Below are 26,286 nucleotides of genomic sequence, written 5' to 3' on the forward strand. Positions count from 1 at the left end.
ATATATATATATATATATATATATATATATATATATATATATATATATATATATATATATATATATATATATATATTACATTGTCATTTATCAATTCTTTTCTAGGAGCTATGTGATCAACCTCTTAATTCCTAAATCTTTAAAAGAAAAACAAAATATTTTTAGTTATGTTATCTAACAAATCTTTGAATAATTGTGATAAAATTATTTTGTGTCACTTATTTGTTTTCGGTATTAAGTCACGTATCTATATTTTATTAAAAGGAGAGGAAAAAGTCCTCTCCTTAAGCCAAGTGGCAACCTAAAAAAATGCCACATGGCATAATTAGTTACAGTAGGGGGCGCGGGTGCCTGATCATCTCGAGTAGCACGTGTCCTCACCATCTGTGAGAGAATAGAAGATAGAAGTTTAGAATTGTGATATTAAAATCTCGTACGACAAAGAAATCAAATGAAGTGGAATTTTCCTAACAGCTACATAGCCTCTCGTAGATAAGTACAGACGTCTCCGTACCGATCAACGAGACTCTAATAAACTAGCTTGTGATTCATGACTCTTATGAACCTAGAGCTCTGATACCAACTTGTCACGACCCCGGTTCACCCTCCGTAAACCATCGTGACAACACCTAGTCTCTACGACTAGGTAAGCCTAACAATGCGAAAAATAAAAAAAATTACGGAAGAAATAATTAAAAAACGAAATAATAAAATGAAACAGTGTTTAAGATGCCGCTCGGCATATACAACATCAACCCTCGAAACTAACAACACTTCCCAAAATCCGGAACCTCATGAAACACAAGTTTTTGAATGTCTACAAGTATCTAACTCCAGAATGTCTAACAAAGAAAGAAAATACAGAAGGGCTAATACTAAAAGAGAGAATAGAAAGGGACTCTTCGATCTGCGGACGCGGTAGATATACCTCGGAGTCTCTACAAGCGCCTTGCCTCAAGCGTGATAAGACTGAGTGGAAGTACCTGAATCTGCACATGAGAAACATGCGCAGAAAGGGCATGAGTACACCACAACAGTACTCAGTAAGTGACAAGCCTAACCTCGGTCGGATAGTGGCGAGGAAGGTTAGGGCCCTACTGAGGTTAAATGAAAAACAAAGTATAACAGTGTAGGATAAGACAATATAATCAAGTGCAACAGTAAGAAATAACATAGGATATAAGGTACAACACAACTATGACAGTAACAAGGAAGTCACAGGAAAGAATACAACTTAATACAGAGAAAACAACCAGGGGACCTTCCAGGATACCGTCCTGTAGTCCCAAATATAACTATCCAGTGGATCTCCCGGGATACCGTCCCGTAGTCCATCATATATATCCGAAGGATCTCCCGGGGTCCCGTCCCGTAGTCCATCATATATATCCGAAGGATCTCCCAGGATCCCGTCCCGTAGTCCAACTAACAGTGCGTGGGGATCGATCGGAATCCCGATCTGTAGTCCCAAATGTAAATACCCAGTACTAGGGGAATCTACTGGGTGCAGTCCCGTAGTTCCATATAACTGTGCAGGGGGAATCTGCCGGAATCCCACATCCATAGTCCCAAATAAACATACAAGGGGGATCTACCGGAATCCCACATCCGTAGTCCCAAATAAAAATACAAGGGGGAGCTACCGAAATCCCACATCCGTAGTCCCAAACGTAAATACACAGCAGCAACACAAAGAATATTCAGCAAATGTAACCTTCATATCAAGGCAAACAGGTATTACTAGCCTAGCATGCTGCACATAATTCAGGTAAAGCAGTTTGAGCAAATAAAGCAATTAAGTCACTTAGACATGCTTCCCTAAGCTAACAACAGGCTTAAATTGCAAGTATTAATAACAGGAGAAGAAACACAATTTTTAATTACTTAGCAAAAAATCGGATTTTCAACAATTAGCACAAGTACGCACTCGTCACCTCACGTACAATGCATTTTAAATATCAACAATACCAAATCCTAAGGGGAAGTCCCCCCCAAAAGGGTAAGCAAGCCACTTACCTCGAACCGGCTCAAAATCAACCTGAAACCACGCTCTTGCCACGAGTACTCGACTCCAAATGGCCCAAATCTATTCAATTAAATTGCATAATGTAAATAACACTTCAAGTAACTAATTCAGCTAATTAATTATAAGCTAATACGCGAAATTAGGTAAAATAACCAAAACGCCCCTTGGGGCCACGCCCGGAATCGAGTAAAACTTATATTTTCAGAATCCTCATACTCCCACGAGTTCATGCATACCAAAACTATCCAAATCCAATGTCAAATTCCCAATCAAAACTCGAATTCTAGCTCTAAGAACTTTCTTCCAATTTTTCCCCAATTTTCATCTCCAATCCAAAATTAAATGACAAAACTAAGATTAGATTATAAGAATACAACTAGAAAGGGANAAAATAATTTTAAAATAAAAAACAAAATTAAAAAAATAATAAATTAACTATTCAAATTGGGGATTAGTTTCAAGTTGGAGTTTTAAAATTATCTTAAATAAAACGAAAATAAAGACATAAAAAATATAGATATCTTATATAAAAAAACGAAAAATAAATATATAAAAAAATAACTACCCATTCAAATTGGGTGGGAGTAGTTTCAAGTTGGAGTTTTTAAATTATTTTAAAATAAAAGGCAAAAAAATAGCTATAAAAAAAGAAAAAAGAGAAGAAAAACTGCCCATTCAAATCGGGAAGTAGTTTCAAGTTGGAGTTTTAAAATAATTTTAAAATAAAAAATAAAATTAAAAAAATAATGAATTATCAATTCAAATTTGGGAGTAGTTTCAAATTGAAATTTAAAAAATTATTTTAAAATAAAAAAAAGAAAATAAAGAAATTAAAAACTTTTACAGAAACTATTAAATAAAGTAATATGCTAATAAATATTTCGATTGAAAATCTAATAATATTAAATATTAGATGATATAATAAAGAAAAATACATAACAAAAAATTTATTCAATGCGCTCCCTGTATAAGTCCCGATAGTTTAACAGAGATTTTATTCATTAAAATTTAGATAATATTATTAAGAACAACAGAATAAAATTTAAAACAAAAAAATATTTTATCCAATAAATTATATATCTTCTCATATATTACAAAAAGAAAGCGAATACTAAACAATGGCTAATATAATAAATAAAAATATAGAACATATATATATATATATATATATATATATATATATTACTTTATTTGAATTAATAAATATAGATACTTTATTATTAAATATAATTAAAAAAATGAAAAATAAATATATAAAATAATAACTACCCATTGAAATTGGGTTGGAGTAGTTTCAAGTTGGAGTTTATAAATTATCTTAAAATAAAAAAGCAAAAAAAAAAAATTAGCTATAAAAAAAACGAAACAAAGAGAAGAAAAACTACCCATTCAAATTGGGATGTAGTTTCTAGTTGGAGTTTTAAAATAATTTTAAAATAAAAATTATTAAAAGGAGAGGAAAAAGCCCTCTCCTTAAGCCAAGTGGCAACCTAAAAAAATCCCACATGGCATAATTAGTTATTTAATTTATAATTAGTTATTGGTTATTATTTTTGAATTTAAATATATATAAAAAACGAAAATAATAAAATAAAATAAAAACTACCATATATATATATATATGTATGTATATATTAATTGATTACTTTATTTGAATTAATAAATATAGATATCTTATAATTAAATATAAAAAACGAAAAATAAATATATAAAAAAATAACTATCGATTCAAATTGGGTGGGAGTAGTTTCTAAATTATTTTAAAATAAAAGGCAAAAAATAGCTATACAACATGAAAAAAGAGAAGAACTACCCATTAAAATCGGGAAGTAGTTTCAAGTTGGAGTTTTAGAATAATTTTAAAAAAAATGAAATTAAGAAAATAATGAATTACCAATTCAAATTTGGGAGTAGTTTCAAATTGGAGTTATAAAAATTATTTTAAAACAAAAAAAACGAAAATAAAGAAATTAAAAAACTTTCAGAGAAAAATATTAAATAAAGTAATATGCTAATAAATATTTCTATTAAAAATGCAATAATATTATATATTAGATGATATAATAAAGAAAAATACATAACAAAAAATTTATTCAATGCGCTTGTCACGACCCAATTCCCAACCTGGTCGTGATGGCGCCTCTCGTGAAGACAAGGCCAGCCAACTAACCCAAATCCTTTCATTAACAATTATCAAACATAAATAAATAGAAGATACAACTTAATGGCATTTAAAATTTGTTAATTTATACCCGACCGGGGTGTCACAAGTCACGAGCATCTAAAGAAACCTGAACACAACTACAGGGCCAATAATAATATATAAAGAAAAATTNCACACACACACACACACACACACACACACACACACACACACACACACACACATATATATATATATATATATATATATATATATATATATATATTAATTGGTTACTTTATTTGAATTAATAAATATAGATATATTAAATATAATTAAAAAACGAAAAATAAATATATTAAATAATAACTACCCATTCAAATTGGGTGGGAGTAGTTTCAAGTTGGAGTTTATAAATTATCTTAAAATAAAAAAGCAAAAAAAAAATTAGCTAAAAAAAACGAAAGAAAGAGAAGAAAAACTACCCATTCAAATCGGGATGTAGTTTCAAGTTGGAGTTTTAAAAGAAATTAAAAAAAAATAAATTACCTATTCAAATTGGGATTAGTTTCAAGTTGGAGTTTTAAAATTATTTTAAAATAAATAAAACGAAAATAAAGACATAAAAAAACTTTCAGAGAAAAATATTTAATAAAGTAATATGCTAATAAAATTTCTATTAAAAATGCAATAATATTATATATTAGATGATATAATAAAGAAAAATACATAACAAAAAATTTATTCAATGCACTCCCTGTATAAGTCCCGACAGTTTAACAGAGATTTTATTCATTAAAATTTAGATAATATTATTAAGAACAACAGAATAAAATTTAAAAAAAAATATTCCATCCAATAAATTATATATCTTCTCATATATTACAAAAAGAAAGCGAATACTAAACAATGGCTAATATAATAAAGAAAAATATAGAACACACACACACGCGCGCGCACACACACACACACACATATATATATATATTACCTTGTTTGAATTAATAAATATAGATATCTTATAATTAAATATAATTAAAAAACGAAAAAAAATATATAAAGTAATAACTACCCATTGAAATTGGGTGGGAGTAGTTTCAAGTTGGAGTTTATAAATTATCTTAAAATAAAAAAGCAAAAAAAAAAAAAAATTAGCTATAAAAAAAATGAAACAAAGAAAAGAAAAACTACCCATTCAAATCGGGATGTAGTTTCAAGTTGGAGTTTTAAAATAATTTTAAAATAAAAAACGAAATTAAAAAAATAATAAATTAACAATTCAAATTGGGGATTAGTTTCAATTGGAGTTTTAAAATTATCTTAAAATAAATAAAACGAAAATAAAAACATAAAAAACTTTCAGAGAAAAATATTTAATAAAGTAATATGCTAATAAAACTTTCTATTAACAATGTAATAATATTAAATATTAGATGATATAATAAAGAAAAATACATAACAAAAAAGTTATTCAATTCGCTGTATAAGTCCCGTTAGTTTAACAGAGATTTTGTTCATTAAAATTTAGATAATATTATTAAGAACAATAGAATAAAATTTAAAATAAAAAAAATATTTCAACGGTAATAAATAATAAATCTTCTCATATATGACAAAAAGAAAAACGAATATTAAATATTGGTTAATATAATAAAAAATATATAGAACAAAAAAGTTATTCACTAACTATATAAGCACCTTTGATTTAATAGAGATTTCTTTTTTGGTAATTAACCTTTATATTAATCACCAGTAATATTTACAAAGCTTCATAGTTAGCTATCACAGCATAACTATCATATGTACATTACAATCTCATGCTCTTCCTATCTAGCTTTTAAAATCTATATCCCTGCACTAATTCAGCTATACTAGAAGGAGCTCGTGCGCAACAAACATACACTGTATCCTTAGCTATCTTCTCCCAGCTCTTATTTTTCTTTTCAAAAATTCTCTGATTTCTCTCTATCCATATATTATGTACCATTTCTGTGTATAGCATTTTGAATAGTTGTGCTTCTCTTGATCTCCCTTTAGCTCTTCTAATCACTTCTTGCACATGTTGCTCCCAGTTAGTTCCTGTTAGGCTTAGTTTCTGTGCCCAGTGCATCACTCTCTTTAGTACCTCCCTTGTGTAGCTACACTCTACATAAATGTGATCTCTTGTTTCTTCTTGTCCCTGGCATAAGCTGCATTTGTCTTCTCCCTGAATCCCCCATTTCTTTAACCTTTCCACTGTAAGTAGTCTGTTCTGCAGTTGTAACCACAAATTGAACTTTGCTTTTGGCCTTGCAGCATTGCCAAACATCAGACATTTCCACATGACTCTAGGTTGATCTTCCAACAGCTTCAGGTATATCTGCTTTATGATCCCTTTTCCCTTACTTATCTGCACATTGTTTTTTTCTATGATATGCCTTGCTTCCAGTATTTTCCTCACCATCCAGCTTGCCTGTGTTGGTACTTTAACTTGTTCCATCTGCTGCCCTTTTATATAGTATGCATGTATCCACTTTATCCACATTCTATCTTCCTTCTGTGCCACATTCCAGTAAAGCTTGCCTATGGCAGCTTTATTCCACAGCTTCATATTTATGATATTCCATCCACCACTGCTTTTTGGGCTGCATACCCTATCCCAACTGATCAATGATTTTTTTGAAATAGTATTGTTTCCAGTCCAAAGATAGCTTCTGCAGAAGCTTTNTAAATGTTTTCATATATGACAAAAAGAAAGCGAATATTAAATATTGGTTAATATAATAAAAAATATATAGAACAAAAAAGGTATTCACTAACTATATAATACCTTTGATTTAATAGAGATTTCATTATTGGGTATATCGTATTGACAAGTAATATGACAATTGAATTTTATTAAAGCAATACAATCTAATAGGATCAAACAAGCCCGATCATAATTTAATTTAATTAATATTTTTAATACTATGCATAGCTAATATGTGAAACAAATGACCCTAATTGTTTTTTTTTTGTTGCTAATTCCATTTTGAAAAAGAATTTTAAAAACACTTATTTTGCAAACTACTACTGAGTTTCAGATCTTATCCAATCAAATAATTTCCAATCAAATTAATAGGGAGAAAGAAAAGGACAAGGACGACACAGGAAATACCCTCCTACCTGCTGGAGACTTTTCAACAAAACTATTAGCAGCCATCTTTGTTGACAGCCATTTGAAACCCTAAAATCTTATTCCAAAAATTTCATCGTTAACAGTTTCTCTCTCTATTTTCCGTCATAGTGAGCTCGCCACTACGTCCAACTCCGCCGTTCTCGGGGATCGCCGGAGCGAGAGACTACTGCGTCACGTACGATTCAATCTGAAATCAGCCTCAGCTCCAAAATGGCGAGTCCAGTCGAATCATTAAATTCCATTGCTTCGTCAATCTCAACATCATCCACCAAACGCCGAATTCAGATTTTCCGAAATGAGATTCCTAACATTCTCAGTAATTCTGGTCAGCATTTCCTCTCTTATGTTTTATAATAAGTAAGACAGTATTTTCAATCTGAAAGTATCATCAAAACATTGCCCGTACGCTCTAAATTTCACCATTGCTTTGTACATTATCTAACACTGGAAAATTAATCCGGAAAATGTTCTCTCAAGGTATAATATTTTCCATGGGGAACATTTCTCCATAGCGGTGTACCCATAGAGGAGAAAGATATGGTTCTTTCACAAATTTTTCAAAGTAGTTTGATAGTTATTTTTTTGATAACCGTGGTATCTGGGCGTGCTTGCATGCACCTTGACTAAATCCATGCGATACCTGTTAGCTCTGTCCACGGTCCACCAAGTCTTGAATAGACGGAAAGAAATCACCTAGTATTTTTGCCTCCGGCTCGAATTTAAACCCGAGACTCCATGGTTCTCAACCCACTTCATTGATCACTAGGCCACACCCCGGAGTGCTTTTATAGTTTATGAAAGCTAATATTTCTGCTTTTTGTTGAGTAAAAGTTCTGTTGTTCAACAATTGAATGGGAATATGTGAACAAGAGGCATCTAACTCTGATAATCCTTAGACTGAAATATGCATCCCTACAAAGAACAACCAATCATCTATAAGAATATATTAAGGGAAAAGGTTTCAACAATCTGTTAGAAAGTGTTCTCAGTTGACTGAATGCTCTGCCGTTTCTTTTGTTCCTCATCACAATTGAAAAGTTATATGCATGTGAAGTAAATGAATCACCAGTTTCTAGCGTCCCTAAGGATTCAAATGGTGTGTGATGGAAGCACCTGTTTTCTATATTTGGAAAAGTTGCTTTATGTTTGGCACATTTAGTGGGCGTTTGGACATAACAACAACAACAACAACCCAGTATAATCCCACTTAGTGGGGTCTGGGGAGGGTAGTGTGTACGCAGACCTTACCCCTACCCTGGGGTAGAGAGGCTGTTTCCAAATAGACCCCCGACATTCTTCCCTCCAAGAACTTCCCGCCTTGCTCTTGGGGAGACTCGAACTCACAACCTCTTGGTTGGAAGTGGCGTTTGGACATAAGAATTGTAAAATTCCAAAAAGAAGTGAAATTTTTTTTCAAGTGAAAATGGTATTTGAAAATTAGAGTTGTGTTTCGACATGAATAAAATTTTGGGTTGTTTTTTAATTTTTGTGAGTGATCGAAGTGAAAATTTTGAAAAACAACTCTTTGGAATATTTCAAATTTTCGAAAAATTTCAAAATTTATCTTCAAGTGAAAATTGAAAATTTTATGGCCAAACGCTAATTTCGAAAAAAGTGAATTTTTTTCAAAAAAAGTGAAAATATTCTTATGTCTAAACGGGATCTTAATTAAAATTGAGATTATTGATGAAAAAAAGGGACACCAATGCCAGCTTGGTGCGTACATTTGATGGTTTGATTGGTTATTTGCTCATCCTGGTTAATTATTTGCTCATATTTATTTAGATGGAAGGGTCATAGCATTCTCTTTTACGTTAGATTTGGGTTGAGACATTTGGAAAATAGACCATGGTTTAAGAAGCTTAATGCAGTAACTAGTATGGGATATGGTTTATGTTACCATTGTATTGCAGATTTTTAGTATATATATGTGTTCCTTTTAGCCTTCAATGTGACATTTGAACTTTGAAGCATCTTTAACTTACAGGTGTTATAGAAGAGGGGAATGCTTGAGGAAACTAGCATTTCTGTTTTCACATCCGTTCCATGTTATGCATTGTTAAGATCTCCACATAGAATTGAATTGTAACTGAATCATTATTTGAACAAGTTCTGCCGGGGCTTTTGTCGGATGATATTGCATTCCTCAATCAAGTCTTTAAACTTCCGACATCTAGATGACTCACTGCAGCACCCACACTGTAATTCAGCATAATCTAAACAATGATCAAATAGAGATACAACAACAACAACAATAAACCAGTGATTTTCCACAAGTGGGGTTTGGGAAGGGTAAGATGTATGTAGCCTTACCCCTACCCTGGAAGGGCAGAGAGGTTGTCTCCAATAGACCCTCGGAGAAAGAATGGAATGATCAAATAGAAATGATTTTGGAATTTGATTTTATAGACATTCAAGTTTCATTTTATGAAGTTAGATGATAGAACTCTTATTAGTTTAACAAAGAATTACTGAACAAATCAGAAAAAAAAAGTTACTCAATGAATCAGGGGATGGTTATGCCAATGTTTGTTATGATAGCATGATAAACTAGCAGCCATTACAGGATAGGAAACGAGAGACTCTACAATGGAAAATCAGACAATTTGCTGTAGGATAGAATTGTTTGCTTTACCTCGTTTAACATCATCTTTGTAGCCTTCTTTTGGTTTGGGGGGGGGGGGTAGGGGGAGGGGTTGGGCTGATAGAGTAATCTGTCTTGTTGTTTTATTCATTATGTATGCATTTTCAATTCCCACTCATACATGTTCAAATTAGTGAAAAAAATCACATGACTGCTGGTAATATATGTCTTCCCTCTACCATAAGGTGAAATGGGTATAAAGGTTGTTAGGCCACTCCTCTACAAGCAAATTGTTAGTAATAACTATTGATTGCACAGGGCTGACATATGGACATGGTAGAGTTAGTGCAATGTTGCTTATGTGACATATCCGACTCTTGATAGAAGTTGTAAACATTTTGGATTTTGAATGGGTAGCGGGTAAACACTCTTTTGTGGTGCATTTCTAGAAGTTCTTTTGGTGAAGTATTCCTATTATAGATTGAATTAATATTTACTCTTTCTAATTTCAGGATGTAATTTTTATGTTAAGCTCACTTTTGGCTTTGAATTCTACAGAGATGACAACTGAAATTGCTTCCCTGCTGGTAGAAGTAGTTTTCAAAACAGTATTTATTTATGATGATCGAGGATCAAGGGCCGCAGTGGATGATGTGATTATCAAAGCATTGGGTGAAATTGCTTTTATGAAAGCTTTTGCTGGAACCCTTGTACAATTCATGGAAAAACAGTTCAACTTCCAATCCTATATAGGGTGCCACAGACTCTTAAGTTGGTCTTGTCTTCTCCTAACTAATAGCCAGTTTTCCTCTGTATCAAAGAACGCAGTTTGTCGACTAGCGCAAGCACAAGCATCAGTCTTGCATATTGGCATGCAAGGCTCGCCCCATGTCAGAAGGACCTGCAAAAAAAGCTTATTCTTTTTGTTTTCAAAGGTTTCATCTCGTTTGACTAATCTGCAGGTCTTGATTGAAGCATGGTTTTAGAGGTCCTAAATTTCATTATAACGTGTTTCTTTTTCAGGCACCAGATATTTACAAAACTTTCATGGAGGAACTAAGGGATTCAAGGATCACTTACAAGGATTGTCCTGAGCTTATACTCTTGATGCTAGAATTTTCAAGTGCAAATCCACCTTCATTTGATCAATGGAAGGTATGAACTGGTTTTCAAGCAGCTATGATGCCTCTTGTGATGTAAAAGTTATGGCACGTGAAGCCAAAGATGTTAGGATCCTCCTAGGCCTCTATGCTTTATCTTTACATATTGTGTTGTTTTTGTCTTGCAGCAAAATTTTCTTGAGATGTATGTTAAAGCTATTCTAAATGCAAGAGAAAAACCACCAAAGGGCCTCAGTGATGCTTTCATTCCATTATTTTCTCGTTTGACACATGATGATTTTAAGAACACTGTCATTCCCTCATCTGTCAAGATGTTGAAACGAAATCCGGAGCTTGTCTTGGAATCAGTTGGAATCCTTTTGCAATCTTCCAAACTCGACTTGAGTAAATATGCCGTAGAGATTCTTTCAGTTTTATTGACACAGGCAAGACATGCAGATGAAGCTAGAAGGATTGCTGCGTTATCCATCGTAAGGTGCTTAAGCATAAAATCTAGCAGTCCAGATGCTATAGAAGCGATGTTTAATGCAGTCAGATCGGTTATTGGAGGTTTGTGCTTCTGACTTTATATGTTTTCTTTGACTTATTAATATGGCGTTTTACTAATTAGCTAGCAATTTACTGGATCTGGAATATTGACAGGTTCGGAAGGAAGGCTTACATTTCCCTATCAGAGAGTTGGCATGATAAATGCACTGCAAGAATTATCAAATGCCCCAGAAGGAAAACACCTTAACAGCTTGTCAACGACTATTTGTAATTTCCTTCTGTCCTGTTACAAGGATGATGGTACGTTTTGGAATCTTTATCTCGTTGATGTGTGTGCCTAGCTTCTCTTGTACACTTCCTTTTTCCGCAATGTCTTCTTTAGCTTACAGGTCTGTGTTATATTCTTTATGCTTATCCAGGTAATGAAGAGGCCAAGCTTGCATGCTTATCTTGTTTGGCTGCTTGGACCACACGATGTGCTGATGCTATTCAGCCGGATGTCATATCTCTCATTGCATCAGGGCTCAAAGAGAAGGAAGCACTTAGAAGAGGTCATCTTCGCTGCCTGCGAGCAATGTGCCAAAATGCTGATGCTCTTCCACATATGTCCTCTCTGCTGGCAGCTCTTATACAACTTGTTAAATCTGGTTACACAAAAGCAGCACAACGGTTGGATGGAATTTATGCATTGCTCTGTGTGGCTAAACTTGCTGCAGTGGATGTTAAAGCAGGTGTATTAGGACTTTTCACTTTTTTGTGGTGCATGGATAATGGTTAATGACCCATTGATAAGAAAAAAATGGATACGGACCTAGATTTTGGGTTCTGTGATACAATTCAGTAATTTCTTTTCATATGAATTTTTGTTTATTACACATTCTAATTTTGCCTTTGCTGCTGTTGTTAGATGAGACTATAATAAAGGAGAAAATTTGGTCATTGGTATCACAGAACGAGCCGTCAGTTGTGCCAATTCCTCTGGTGAATATTCTGAGCTATTTTTGGTCATCTTGATTGATTATTTTCTCAGTTGGCACACGAGAAGCATAGATGATATTCTCTCTGTTGCCCACTTAATATGCGGTTGTCTGCATTGTTAGTGAATATGCAATTTCTCATGGCATTCTTTTAGTCCAAACAACTAATGAAGTAAAACTCTCGGCTTTGAAGTTGATGCTCTTTTCCTAGGCTTCATCTCTTCAAATTTCAACGGCCTTCTTTCTTACTTCTGCTCTTCTTGGGAGGTCTTAAATTTGTGTTTTTTTTCCCCACCATTTATCGCCTGGCAGTCCAGGGATGTTTATTCTCCCCCCTGACGTTTTAAAGTTGTTTAAGCTCGTAAACATCTTAAGAAGTTTGCAACAGTGTATGAGGTGTAATATTGTATACAGAGATACTTCTATGCCTTCTTAGGAGGACCTATATATTGATACAAGATGCATGTGAAATCCTTAAGTTTGTGTTCTGATTTCGTTAAGATTCTCTTAACTTGCTTCTATACTCTCTCCAGGCCTCAAAATTATCAACCGAGGACTGTTTGGCTTGTCATGACCTTTTTGAGGTGATGCTGGTAGATCATTCACGAAGGTTAGTTTTATGGTGCACATAGGAATCCTACTTTTGAGAAGGTTCCTACTCTCAGTTTGCTATCTGTGTATATTTTTTTAGTGTTGCCAGGAAGTATCATGATCAAAGTTGAATGTCCCTTTTCTGCAGGGTATTGGAGACTTTTGAAGTTAAGACATTAATGCAGGTTAATTGGCGAGGCAGTTTATCTAATTGGGTGTCATTATGCTTTTATGAATTTGTTTTTATTTCTAACTGGTACTTAATTTTTCACAGTTTATACTCTTTTTACAATGCCATCCAAGTTGGGATATCCGGAGAGTAGCTTATAAATCTACGAGGAGGATACTTTCTGCTACCCCGCAGTTATCTGAAACTTTAATGGTTGAATTTTCATGTTACCTCTCTGTTGTTGGTGAAAAGGTTCTTCAAATGAAGATGAGGTGAACTTTCTACACATACTTACACCTTGAACATTCTCCACCTTGAACCTAAAGATGAAGGGATTTAAAAGAAAATTGATGTTAAAAGAACCCACTTTGTCTACTATTTCCAAAAAAAAAAAAAAAGGAAAAGAAAAAGAAAAAGGAACCCGCAACGTCTTAGAATGGACCTTGTTTGCATTGTAGCCATGAAAAAATAGAGGTTATCGAGGTTAGATGTTCTATAGGAAATGTGGATCATATGACCCGATTTGGTCCAGGATGCCTAGATCGTAGCTACAAAACATGATTGAAAATTATAGGTAACATATCTAAGTCATGCTTGAGTATTCAACTGTGCTCGATCAACTTCACATGCACATGACCATATTATCTGTGTACTTTTGACTTCCTTTGAGTTTGGTGGTTGAGTAAATGCTTATTGGCTTCAAAATTTTCCGCTAGGTTAAAGGGTTCAATACTAGTATGAAGAACCCATCAAATTTATCCTCATACTTGTCTTTTACTATTTTATATCTTCGTTTCAGATTGATATTGCATTGCTGTTATTAAGGATTTACTGACTAATTTTTGGAAGAGATTGGAAGTTAGATTAATTAACTTCCTTAAAAATAATACTTATATGTTTGAACACGTCATTTAAATTAGAACAAGCTACGTTTTCACATTTAAAAATAATTAAGCAATAATATCTGTGATAACTGAGAAATCCTCGATGATTAGTGGCGGATAGTTTGAAACTCAGTGGGTAATGGGCTCGCTCCTCTACCCTTCTCCACTTAAAAATACTTAAACAAATAATTAGAACATTAGTTGAAGATAATCAAATTTTTATTCTCTAAAATATAAGGACAGGTGAAACCAAGGAAGCGCAAAGTGAGAAAATACTGGCTAGGTTCATGGGCTTGAATTGAAAAGTGAGAAGTGAAGCGCATACTTCTTTAAAGTGAAGCACACAATTTATCAAATTAAAAAAATACTGTACATATAGTTTTTGGTGTAGGTTCTGCTATTTGGTTACGACTTATATATGTGGTTTTCCCTTTCATTAATAAAATTACTTACCTTGTCAAAAAATTAACAAAATAGTACTATAATAATCAACTTGCAACTAGAAGAATTAATTTCAGCATCCAATATACAATAATGCCGATACTTTATAAAAACAGTACAATAATGCCAATATTAACCCTGTTCCTCAAAGTTGAAGTTGAACGAATGAACTGCTTTTCGGTGGGTTTAATTGCGCATTATCATTTGAAGCACATATTTCTTTATGGCGTATGGTTTCTCCTTCAGTGAGAACCTCTTGGTTCACATGGCTTTTAATAATATTCTTAAAAAACTTATGAGGGACTTATTATTGGATGGATTGAATGGTTGCAAAGGATCTGCTTAGTGAGCTGGGAATTGGTTATGACACTATTCTGGACTCTGGAATAGAGTACTGGCATCCAAAGATGAACCACATTTAATTGAGCACTTGTAAAATTAGTTATGGTGACTTCTATAGGAGGAAAAAGTCTCACAGAAGGAAAAAGTCTCATGGAGGAAAGCAATTAAGCTTAAGTATGTTGTAAAATGTAAACAATATAGGGGTTCTTAGACAAGAGATGTCACCGTATGATGCAACTCCATGAAAAGGGATTATGTAATAGAATATATTCTTTAAGAGTTATAGTATTCTTGGTGGGGAATGGGAAACAAGTTTGGTTTTGGCTCGATTTTGGTGTGGCGATATGCTCTAAAGATGAGATTCCCCACCTTTCTCCCATAGCATTTGCAAAACAGTTCACAGTTGCAAAAATTCTTAAAAGGGATGAAGGATACTATGCATGGAACATGCATTAGAAAAAGCATAGTGGTTTGGGAGATTGAAGAAGTGGAGATTTCTAGCGGAAGCATATACTTCTAAAATATTTGGGAAGGTTGGTAAAATGACATGGAGGGTTTGTCATCAAAATATTATACTATGAAGTCATGATTTTAGGTGATCTGAGACTAATGTCGATGTCAATATGGAGACTGAAGGCACCCAAGAAAATCCTTACATGGTGCAATGTGGACATCGACTTTGTTGTTAGTTGTTATTTCTTGTGCAAAATTCGGGAGAGGATGTAAAAGTTAGAAGACCTACAAATTGGATAGGCAAAATACATAAGTTACCACCTTACCTATGGACCAAATCACCGTTACACACTTTTTGCGGACGAACACACTCAACCTTTTCAGAGTGTGTCTAATATACACTACTCTTGCTATGTGGCAACACGCGTGTTTAACAAAAATTGTAAGCGCGTTAAACTGAAGAATTTTGTCCCAGTTCTTAAAGGACACGTGTCAAAATTTTAATTTTTGCTTTTTTTTTTTTAAATATTTTGTTTCCCTTCACTTTTAACCCACCCCCTCCCTGTTCTTCTTCCCCAGAACCCCTCCCCTATGTGTTCGTTGCTGACCTTTCCCCCTTTCCCCATCTTTTCTGTCCACAATTTTAAGAATAACAATAATATATAAAGGCTTTAGAAGAAATTGATTAAGAAAGTTAAAAGGAATCTATATAAGAGAATTCTATAGATTTGGGTTTGAATCTTAATTTAGTAGCAACAACTTAGGAACACAAATTTAATGTGGTAGGATATTAATTTGGTGGTTGAGGGATATCGGATGAGCCAAAAGAAGCCGAGATTTGAATGAATCTATCAGAGTGAATCGAGCAGCCATGGATCTCGCCATAACCAATTTTAATGGAGTTTTGCATCCTATTTCTTGTGTTCGATTTGAATGTGGACTCACAAAGTCGTGACGCAAGTTGTACTTGCGTTCCTGATTTTGCTTTGTAATCGGAAGGCGATAATTGTGGATGTTTTTATGGTGGTCGGCGTCAATGGAAATTTGGTGGAGAAGAGAAAGAGATGGAATGAGAATAGTTAAGGGGTATATATGTAATTTTACATTAATTTATTTTATTTTAAAATTAATGACACGTGGCACTATATTATTGGTGTGTGACATGCCTCACTTTTTCTGAGATGCTTAAATATAAAAGTGGTGTGTATTAGACATACTCTGAAAAGGTTAAGTGTGTAAAGTTATTTTGTCCGCAAAAACTGTGTAACAGGGATTTGGTCCATAGGTAAGGTGGTAACTTATGTATATTGCCAATTGGATACTACATAAAAAACCCTGCAAATTGGATACTAGAAGAAAAAGGTTATGGAAGATTGCTCTTTTATGCATTCTTGTGCTAGTATGGAGAGAGACTAGATCATAAGAATTAAGAACTCAAGTATTAAATGTCAAGACTCTCCTTTTCCTGTTAACTTTTGGTGTAGATGAATTTCCTTGTGCGCTCGGTATGTTGTTTGATGTTTTTAGCTGAAATAAGTGATATATCATTAATAGGCATCAAGAAGATGCAAAGATTACAAAAGAGAGAAATTCTCAGCTAAAAAAAAGACAAAAAATACTATCACAAAACTAGTGAGCTGATGTATTCCACTAAAGCATCAATACTAAATACAAGAGTGGTTAAACCAACTAAAAAGATTAACCAAACGTCTAGCCTTGAGAGTAGGGGTGGGAGTTGAGATGCCGTCAAAACATCTTTGGTTCCTTTCTGTCCATATGCACCACAAAATGCAAGCAGGAACCAATGCCCAGTTCCTTTTGATGGACTTCCTAACTTTCCATGAGCTCCAGCTCACAAAGGCCTCTCGGATATTGCCTGGTATAGACCATTACAGCCATAAGAGTGACACAAACATATTCCAAATATTAGCTGCAGCTAGGCACTGAAGAAATAAGTGGTTGATAGATTCTGAATTGCTAAGGCACATGTTACATCTGTTGGCTAGCTGAAAGCTCCCCCTGATAAGGTTATCCTGCGTTAATCATGCACCATTTAGGGTGATCTAACTAAAGCACCATTTAGGTTATCCTGTGTTGAACATTTTGGAGGTTTTACACATACTTGTAGTCATTTGTCTTGTATTTTCAACACAAAAGCATATTTGAAATTGAAGAAAAAGCTTACCTATCAAACTAAATATCCAAATTCCTTTAGGGCTGTCCAAATATGTGCCCGCTTAGTTCATCTTGAAGGGAAGGAGACTAAGTGTGGAGTGCATGCTATAAAGAATGGGAAGGTTGAGGAGAATACAAAGTTTTATGAAGATGCTTCCCGAAAAATGGAGAGCTAGAGTAGTTTTGGATGGTAATGTGAAAGTATGGCTGAATGAAGTTTAAATTTGGAGATGTAAAGTATGATGATCTGTTGGTTTTAGTTTTCTAGTCTTTTATGACACTTTCATTTGGGGGTGGAGTTTGGAGGAATATTATGAAAGGATGGGAAGACTTCATCCGCAATATAACTTTCAGAGTGGGAGATGGAAGTAGAAGAGACCTTAAGAGACATTCCTGACATTATCTCCAGCTTGAAGGAGTCAACAATATGACACATTTGGATTTTTGGGGGGGGGGGGGGGGATGAGTTCATTGGGATATAAGTATTTGGAGGAATCTTCAAGATTGAGAAGTAGTTGAATTCCTAGGCTTGGTTGAATTGCTTTACAAGTAAAGTATATCAAATATTAGTCAGAACTTTATGGAGATGGGGAATGGGAAGCGATGAATTTTTTTCATTTAAGTCATACTATCATAAGCTTTGGTGAGAAAAGAATCGATTTTTTTGGACTTATCGGTTTATTCCTAGAGCAAGAAAGAAGGTGTATTTGTTTACTTGATTAGCTGTGAGGGGGAACTAACCTGACAGTTGAGAATTTGTGAAAAAAGAGGATTAAATATGTTATTTGGTGCTTTATGTGCAAATGTTAAGATGAAGGTGTGAAACACCTTCCTCCTACATTACAGGTGGTAACTCGTGTGTCTGAGATGCTGAGATGGTTCCAGCCGCAATGACAAGGCTGGGCACATTAAAGGAAGCATTCATCTAGTTGGACTTTCTGAAGAAGGAGGTGAAGTCAGAGAGCATCAGATGCTGCACCATTAGCACCCATGTGGGTCCTGAAGGAGAGAAATATCCATCTTATGTTAATAAGAGAGTTCAAATGTGTTGCAATAAGGAAACAAAAAATCTTTATACACAAAAGAGAATGATTTAAACCTATTGCGGGTAGTGTCAAATGCGGCTTGAAGCAAAGTACAGTATAGGCCAGGTGCAATGTGTCACTTTTAATGTGCTTCAGTGAAGATGCCAAAGCGCTAAGGTGTGCACATCCGCAAAACTACCCAACCAATAACTTCTTTGCAAAATTTTAGGTTACTTTATGACGCTCACAGCCTCTGACTTGAAAAAAGGCAGCAGTAACCAATACATATAGCCAACAAAATAAAATATTAGTGTAAATAAAACAGTATGGATGGATTAAAATATCTAGCGTAGGGATAATAAATTATTTCCTCTGTTCCAAAAAGATTGACATTATTTCCTTATTTGTCTGTTTAAAAAAGATTGACACCTTTCAATATTTCCTTAATAAGAATCATTTATAGCCACACAAATGCTATGGCAGGTTTCAGACCACAAGTTTCAAAAGTTTTACAGCCACACATATGCTATGGCTTATTTAAGATCACATATCTCAAAAGTCTTCCCTTCTTATTAAAGTTTGTTCTAGGTCAAACTAAAACAATCTTTTTGAAATTGAGGGAGTATGAAATTTTTTAATTTATAAGAAAGCTAGCTTCTAAATCTCCTATCAAGGAAAAAAGAGCTAGTCACTGAATCTGAATTTATAGAAAATAATAACTGCAATAAAATTTAAGATAGTCTATGCAGTTGGTAATTTTTTATAACCGAGAAATCTCCGAGAGCTAGTTGCACACAGTTCTAGACTAGGTGTATGATGGGCCCTTCTCTCTACCCTTTTTCACTTAATACCAAGCTTTTGTCAATGGCAAGGTTTGAACGTGATGTGCCCTAACCCACACATCATGAGCTGAATTCTTACCCCTCGACCAATGCCTTGGGGCAAAATAGCGTTCTCTTTACTAGTACACCGGCATCTCCTATTATTCTCTGCTCTTTTTTTTAATGGTTTTACAATATATATTTCATTTGATTTCTTACCTGTCTTTTGTGGTTTATGAGTAATCTTTTCTTGATTTTTTGTTTCAATGCATATATTTTTTTCCTTTATTCTGCATACAAGTGCGCTTTAATTAAGCTTTGCACTTAAAGTCCAAATACCTTTTGTGCTCTACTCAGTATGCTTGTTGAAATACTGATCGTGAATTATCCTTTGGGTCTTTAATATGTGATTTATTAGCATAAACTGAAGCATACTTTAATTAGCAATGATATATCTAACTTTTTCGTGTTCATGTACTTAAAGATCTCTTCTGATTCAAAAAACATCGGACCAATGGTTTGCTTGCAGCGAAAATGAAAATTTATTGGATGCTCAAGTTCCATTTGTTCCATCTGTTGAGGTTATGGTCAAGGCTTTGATTGTAATGTCGTCTGCTACTTTGGCTGCTGCACCAAGTGCGTGTTTGCAAGTTGTTTTTTGCTCGCATCATCCATGCCTAATTGGCACAGCTAAAAGAAATTCTGTGTGGAGGGTAATGTACTACTCTTGCTCGATCCTTCTCAATATCTGTTGATTAGATTAGATTTCTCTTTGACACCTCCAAAGAAGAAAAAGAAAAAAAAAGAAATATTAAGCTGCTCTTTACCTGATGTATCCTAAAATGATTTAATATTTCCTTTTAATTCTTCCTTTTTTTTTCTGTAATTTTTTTCTGGTTTGGGAAGCAAGGAGGAAGAATAGCTGTGGGAAAAGAAGCAATGTCATAAAAGTACTCACTGTAACATAAATCTACAAAGTACTAAACAATATCTAAAACCTGGTCATATCCCTGTTTCTATGAACTTATATGATCCAACTTCCTCTCATCCTCAATCACTGCAAACATTTCCTCACCCTGGCTGGATGAGCCCAAAGGATAAAATATTAATATATGGATAGGATTTAATTCATTTACCAATGATGACACAGCTTTCTTAACAATTGTACAAATTCGAGAGCACATACTTTGGTGTGTACCGTGATGAAATTTAGCACTTTGCTCTTAACAGTGATAACAAGTAGGACGATTAAATCCACTAGAATCTCTGATAATCAATTAGTTAATAGTTGTAATGTCAACAGACAACACTCTTGACTCTATGTTTCTGTACTACTTTTGATAATCATACTTTAGGAGGTTTTAATGCTTTTAGCTAAATATTGCTGAAAAGTATTATAAGGTTTGTGCCATATGTACCACTACAGTTGTAACTTTTCGAAGTTTATGAAGATTATCCTTATCATCTAAACTGTTTAAAATACAGCTTATCAGGAAAGTTGACGAGAATGGTAACGATTGTGTACTTGAAAGTGTCTTGTCCTTTGAAACATATAGTTAAAAGTTTACTTTTAGCTTTTCTCATTGCCACACATGTTTGTTTGCCACATATAGTTGGAACTTCTTATGAATATAATAAGTGAGGTACTTTACCAGACAATTGTATTAGGGGTTTTTCTTGCATAGTGTTTGGCCTTATCAGGTTTTGTTTAGATGAACTTATTCTTTTTCCGACTCTTTTGTATCCTTTAATTTCTAACTTTCGTTCTAGTTGAGAAATTATCTTATGCATATTTCACTTAATCACTTGGCTAAACCTCTTTTGTTTTTTTTTTGTCAGAGGGTGCAAAAATGTTTGCTAAAACATGGTATTGATGTCATTGGTCTTGTCACAACTAATGTGGTTGGCTTGTGCAAGGTGAACTGCAACTTCTTTGCTGTTATTTTCCTTATTTTTGTGGAAGAACATTGCTGTCTTTAGAAAGATCTACATATCATTGAGGAATGCTGAGATGGAAATTTTTGGAAAACAATATTGTTTATACACATTGTTCTGCATCATGTCAAAATCATGCTTTCCTCTTTCTCTCCCCTCTTTTATTGCTTAATAACTTCAAATGGAGTTGGACGAGGGGAAGTAAAAGTAGAGGCTATGGGCTGCTTCTCTTGCTTGGTAAGGAAGTGAGAGCGAGAGGACGTTAAAATGTAGGAATATCCAAGCCCTCCATGCCAGCTTTTTAATCCTTCCGTAACTGGGTGGGAAGGTTGAACCGTTGAAGCACTTTTACTTCCTATCAAATGCATCAAACAACTAAAAATAAATCATCAATAGTCGCGTACATGAAGTAAATGAATCCTCCCTTTCACATTTCTCTCTCCTTCCTGGAGCCAAACAGAATGTTATTTCAACTGGGAATCATCCCTCATTGACATACGGTCAGTAACTTATCCCATAATTTTAACTTTCAGGGTTTGTTGGGATCGACGGGTCTGCTGAGTGGTAACCATTTTGAGCAAGAGGCAGCAATAAACTCCTTATCAACTTTGATGTCCATGTTACCTAAAGAAACCTACACGGAGTTTGAGAAGGTTATTTGCATGGTTTTGTTGAAGTTATTGTTTGTCACTTGTTATTGCTTAATCTGGTTATAAATTCTTTAATTCTCCTTGCCAGCACTTCAACAATCTTCCAGACCGTAGCACGCATGATATGTTATCTGAAAATGACATTCAGGTAATATCATTACCTTTCCTGTTGCTAGATTCGATGATGATTGCAACTCATGATCTTTAGAATTTTATGGATCATATCATGGTGATGTATCTGATAGTTAACACTCTTATGCTTGGATACACCGTATGATGAGTATGTGTGCAATTTAATGCGAGTTACTTGATCTATATTTGGGTATGTTATCTTCGTATCTTATGTCTGGCATTTAAGCATGTTCAAGTTTTAGTACATGTCAATTGTATGAGAGCTTTGGCGAGAGAGAGAGAGAGAGAGAGGTAGAGACATTATATGGGTCCTCTGAACTTGTGATCTTGTAAATATTCCCCCCCAATTAATGCTGATACTTTTCCACAGCCTGGATTGACAAGCTCTTTTAGAGGGTGTTTGGATTGGCTTATAAAAAGTAGCTTTTAAGCTAAAAGCCAAAAGCCATAAGTTGGTAATACCCAACTTTTGGCTTTTGGCTTATTTTTGTACCTTTTATGCCTAAAAGTAAGTGCTTTTAAGCACTTTTTATCATTGCCAAACACCACACAAACTAAAAAAAGTGCTTAAAAGCCAATACGCACTTAAAGTAAGTCAATCCAAACACCCTCTTAGTCCCCTCAAGGGGGTTGCTTGTAACTTATTTGCTATATTTTAGTTAATTTTGTGTTTCAGGTCACTTTTTTTCTTTGTTTATATTTTGTTACATGCCTAATCTTCTTATCCTGCCCAACCAACTCAATTAGCTGCAAAGAAACATCTTCTCATTAATCAGATATTGTAGGACTAATAAGCCTGTTGATGCTCTTTTATCTGCAAGTCACAGACTTTTATATAGATACTAATGAAAACAAATTTGCTAATTATTTATCATAAACGGCTCAGGATATTATTTTTGGAAACAGTAAAGTCCGATTGTTAAACCATGTTCCTAATCATTTGAATCAGGCCTGTGCAAGAGACATTAAAGTTCCTTTTTCATTTGTCTTGAGTATTTCGGTGGAGCAGGAGGGGAAGGGGTTGTAAGTTACCGAATTTTCAAATATTTTTTGAGACACATTATTCTCTCCGATATCGTATAGAGCTATTGTTTTCTTGCTTCCTAGTAAGTGTGTTTAAAGTCATTAGCTGTTTATTTGATTTATATCCTATTTGGCTTTGTTTCACCGGTAATAGCTATTTACTGACTAATCTTCTGATTTTGCTTCTTGCATTTAGATTTTTCAAACTCCTGAAGGGTTGCTTTCTACTGAACAAGGTGTTTACATTGCTGAATCTGTTGCAACTAAGAACACAAAACAACCAAAAGGGCGTTTTAGGCTTTACGATAATAGTGATGGCCCTGTGAGCATACAATCTATCTTTCCCAAGTCCAGAATTAGCTATCTTCTGTATTTACTTCTCTTAAGGAAGAGATTTCTTTTGCATACAGGACCAAATGAATTCTAATCATACTGTAAGGCGTGAGCCCTCTAGCAAAGAGGTTACTGGAGTGGCGAAAAAAGAATGGTGGAAAATCAATCAAAGAAAGACTGGTACCTTTTGTATATTTCTGTTTCTGTTGAACTTATTTAATTATAGTAGATATTTGTTAATCAACTATTCCTATTGTGTATATTTATTTCTTTTAGTATATAAAGATAAGGGAAAAGTAGACAAAGGAAGAGGCGACGGAGGTAGGCAGCTAAGGGAGGAAGGCANAAATTGGAGTTATAAAAATTATTTTAAAACAAAAAAAACGAAAATAAAGAAATTAAAAAACTTTCAGAGAAAAATATTAAATAAAGTAATATGCTAATAAATATTTCTATTAAAAATGCAATAATATTAAATATTAGATGATATAATAAAGAAAAATACATAACAAAAAANAAGCTGCATAAAGCAATCATGCTTGCAAGACAACTTGCAAAAGAGAGGCTACAACCCAGTTAGTTCTATCCATGCTAAAGAGAGATGGAAGTAACTGCGGCATATTCGTGCAGTGCAAGGTGAGAGCTAAACTCTGCGATATGCTTATTAATATGCTAAACTTGAAATGGGCAATGATATAATCTCAAGAGCTACTATTTTGATGGAATACAGAAGTTACCACCACGAAGAAAAGAAGGATGTGGAACAAAATCCCTGCATGCATATGCTGGATAATTTGGAAGGAGAGAAACTGGAGTCAGGTGTTCCGAAATAGAGCAACAGCCCATCAGTAAAATCATGATTGACTGCATAATTTTTATAAAACGGAACTAATAGAGAACAGAAAAGCTATGAGAGTTCATCTGTGTTGTATAAGACTAGGAAGTTTTCCTTTTGTCCTCATGTAAATATCCACGCGCCCAGAACCTTGCAGACTATGTAGGTTAGTATATAAGGAAGTTCAGTGCAATCTTTTGCTGCAGAGCACTTTCTTGGTGCTGCTTATTAAGCTTTACTTTGTCCGATAAACATCTATATAGTTAAGCTGGAAAATAGATGTTGATTGTTGTACAAGGGGAAGCGAAATTAGGAACACTAATTTAGCTATGGGGTGTTGAGCCGGATAGTAAACATTTCTTTCATCTTTGTTGAGTTTATCCGACTTCAACTATCGGAGCAGCTCATTTGACCCTGTTCTACCCTGATTCTCTTTTGGTAGATTGGTATCTTTGTGTTTTCGTGAACTCAAGTTAGAGACTTTACCCTAACTAATAGTTATCTTCTGGATTTTATCTGTCTTATCAAAATGATATAATTCCACGTGCCTATAATGCCAATAGAAAAGAAATCTGGGCCGGTGTGTAACTTTTCTTGTGTATAGGAGTTGTACTTTTGAGGGTCATACCCTTGTATGTTGCTGTCTTTAACTCTTTTGTTTGATCTGATCTTTAGGTGAAGTTTACCAATCCTCTACTACGGTCACCAATAGTTGGTGATGTAGCGTATGGAACGCTGGTGAAGCTTTCGAAGTGTACTGCTGCTCCTCTTTGTAACTGGGCTCTTGAAATTGCAACAGCATTAAGGTTAATTATGTCAGAGGATGTTAATGTCTTATGGGGTCAAATTCCTTCTGCTGGTGAGGAGGTATCAAATGAAAGGCCTGGTCTCTTTGAGCGTGTGACAAATGGCTTATCCGTCTCTTGCAAAACTGGTTCTATCCCTGTGGATTCGTTTACTTTTGTTTTCCCTGTAAGTTTTTGATCTGATCATGTATAGCATACTCCGATAACTATACTTTTCTGGTGGTAGTTATTCTTTCCTTGACATTGACATTCTCTGATATATATTTTTTTAATTTTTCCTTTTTGTTGCATGCCTAGATAATGGAGAGAATATTGTTATCTCCCAAGAAGACCAGACTTCATGATGATGTTCTCAAGATAATATTCTTGCATTTGGATCCGATTTTACCCCTACCTAGAGTTCAAATGCTCTCAGTTAAGATAATTATAGCTTCTTGTTGTTTATCTTCTTGATAATCATTCCTGTATCTATTTTCATGTGTTATCTTGGTGTTTTTATAGGTTCTTTACCATGTCCTGGGTGTTGTTCCTGCTTATCAAGCATCTATTGGACCGGCACTAAATGAGTTATGCCTTGGGCTGCGATCAGCTGAAGTGGCATCTGTATGTGGTGTGGTTATGATTTCTTCTGTGAGTTTCCACATAAGACTCATGATCTCTTGTGTTTCATGCTCTTTGCAGGCTCTATCTGGTGTTTATGCTAAAGATATCCATGTAAGGATGGCTTGCTTAAATGCTGTGAAATGCATTCCTGCTGTGTCTCGTCGTTCTGTCCCTCAAAGTAGTGAAATTGCCACCCGCATCTGGCTTGCTTTACATGATCCTGAAAAGGTATTACACATTCTTGCAAAAGTTTCTTTTCTAGTGATAATTGCTCTAACTCTAGATTTTTAGTTCCTTAAATATTAATAAGATATGTTGTTCAGATCTGCACAATGACCCACCCGTAAAGCATTTTACTTTGGTCAAGTATAGTTCCAGCACATATGTTAAGTGTCTATTTTTATTATGGTTACACTAGTGTCTAATATATAGGGGAAGCAATGAACACTGCCATCAAGTACAATATGTTTTCAAATATCAGTAGTAATAAAAATTCAAGATTTCACGTTAGAAAAGAGTTTAGACTTTTAGTCTAGCTTAACATTCCACATCATTAATGAGCTTCAATATG

At 34.3% G+C, this 26,286-nt stretch overlaps 2 protein-coding genes across 2 annotated transcripts in view; one reads left to right on the forward strand and one right to left on the reverse strand.

Annotated features, from left to right (window-relative positions):
- LOC109229843 lies at positions 6,007-6,759 on the reverse strand. The gene has a single exon (XM_019395395.1). It carries the CDS (start codon positions 6,757-6,759, stop codon positions 6,007-6,009), a length of 753 nt encoding a protein of 250 aa, XP_019250940.1.
- Positions 7,300-26,286, forward strand: part of LOC109229844 (eIF-2-alpha kinase activator GCN1) — a 39,484-nt gene continuing 20,497 nt past the window's right edge. The window contains exons 1-21 of the mRNA XM_019395396.1: positions 7,300-7,651; positions 10,469-10,845; positions 10,934-11,065; positions 11,199-11,580; positions 11,674-11,820; positions 11,940-12,251; positions 12,428-12,501; positions 13,031-13,107; positions 13,237-13,273; positions 13,363-13,529; positions 19,928-20,111; positions 21,238-21,315; positions 21,867-21,986; positions 22,072-22,131; positions 23,335-23,460; positions 23,549-23,651; positions 24,202-24,290; positions 24,982-25,278; positions 25,410-25,526; positions 25,614-25,715; positions 25,794-25,943. Coding sequence (XP_019250941.1) covers positions 7,537-7,651; positions 10,469-10,845; positions 10,934-11,065; positions 11,199-11,580; positions 11,674-11,820; positions 11,940-12,251; positions 12,428-12,501; positions 13,031-13,107; positions 13,237-13,273; positions 13,363-13,529; positions 19,928-20,111; positions 21,238-21,315; positions 21,867-21,986; positions 22,072-22,131; positions 23,335-23,460; positions 23,549-23,651; positions 24,202-24,290; positions 24,982-25,278; positions 25,410-25,526; positions 25,614-25,715; positions 25,794-25,943 — 3,246 coding nt within the window. The 5' untranslated portion in view covers positions 7,300-7,536. The remainder of the gene's footprint in view (positions 7,652-10,468; positions 10,846-10,933; positions 11,066-11,198; positions 11,581-11,673; positions 11,821-11,939; positions 12,252-12,427; positions 12,502-13,030; positions 13,108-13,236; positions 13,274-13,362; positions 13,530-19,927; positions 20,112-21,237; positions 21,316-21,866; positions 21,987-22,071; positions 22,132-23,334; positions 23,461-23,548; positions 23,652-24,201; positions 24,291-24,981; positions 25,279-25,409; positions 25,527-25,613; positions 25,716-25,793; positions 25,944-26,286) is intronic.

Source organism: Nicotiana attenuata, chromosome 7 (assembly GCF_001879085.1).
Source record: "Nicotiana attenuata strain UT chromosome 7, NIATTr2, whole genome shotgun sequence".
Lineage (NCBI taxonomy): Eukaryota > Viridiplantae > Streptophyta > Magnoliopsida > Solanales > Solanaceae > Nicotiana > Nicotiana attenuata.

Coding starts and splice junctions, on each gene's coding strand:
- LOC109229843 (XM_019395395.1), bottom strand. CDS start 6,759: ATGAAGCTGTGGAATAAAGCTGCCATAGGCAAGCTTTACTGGAATGTG.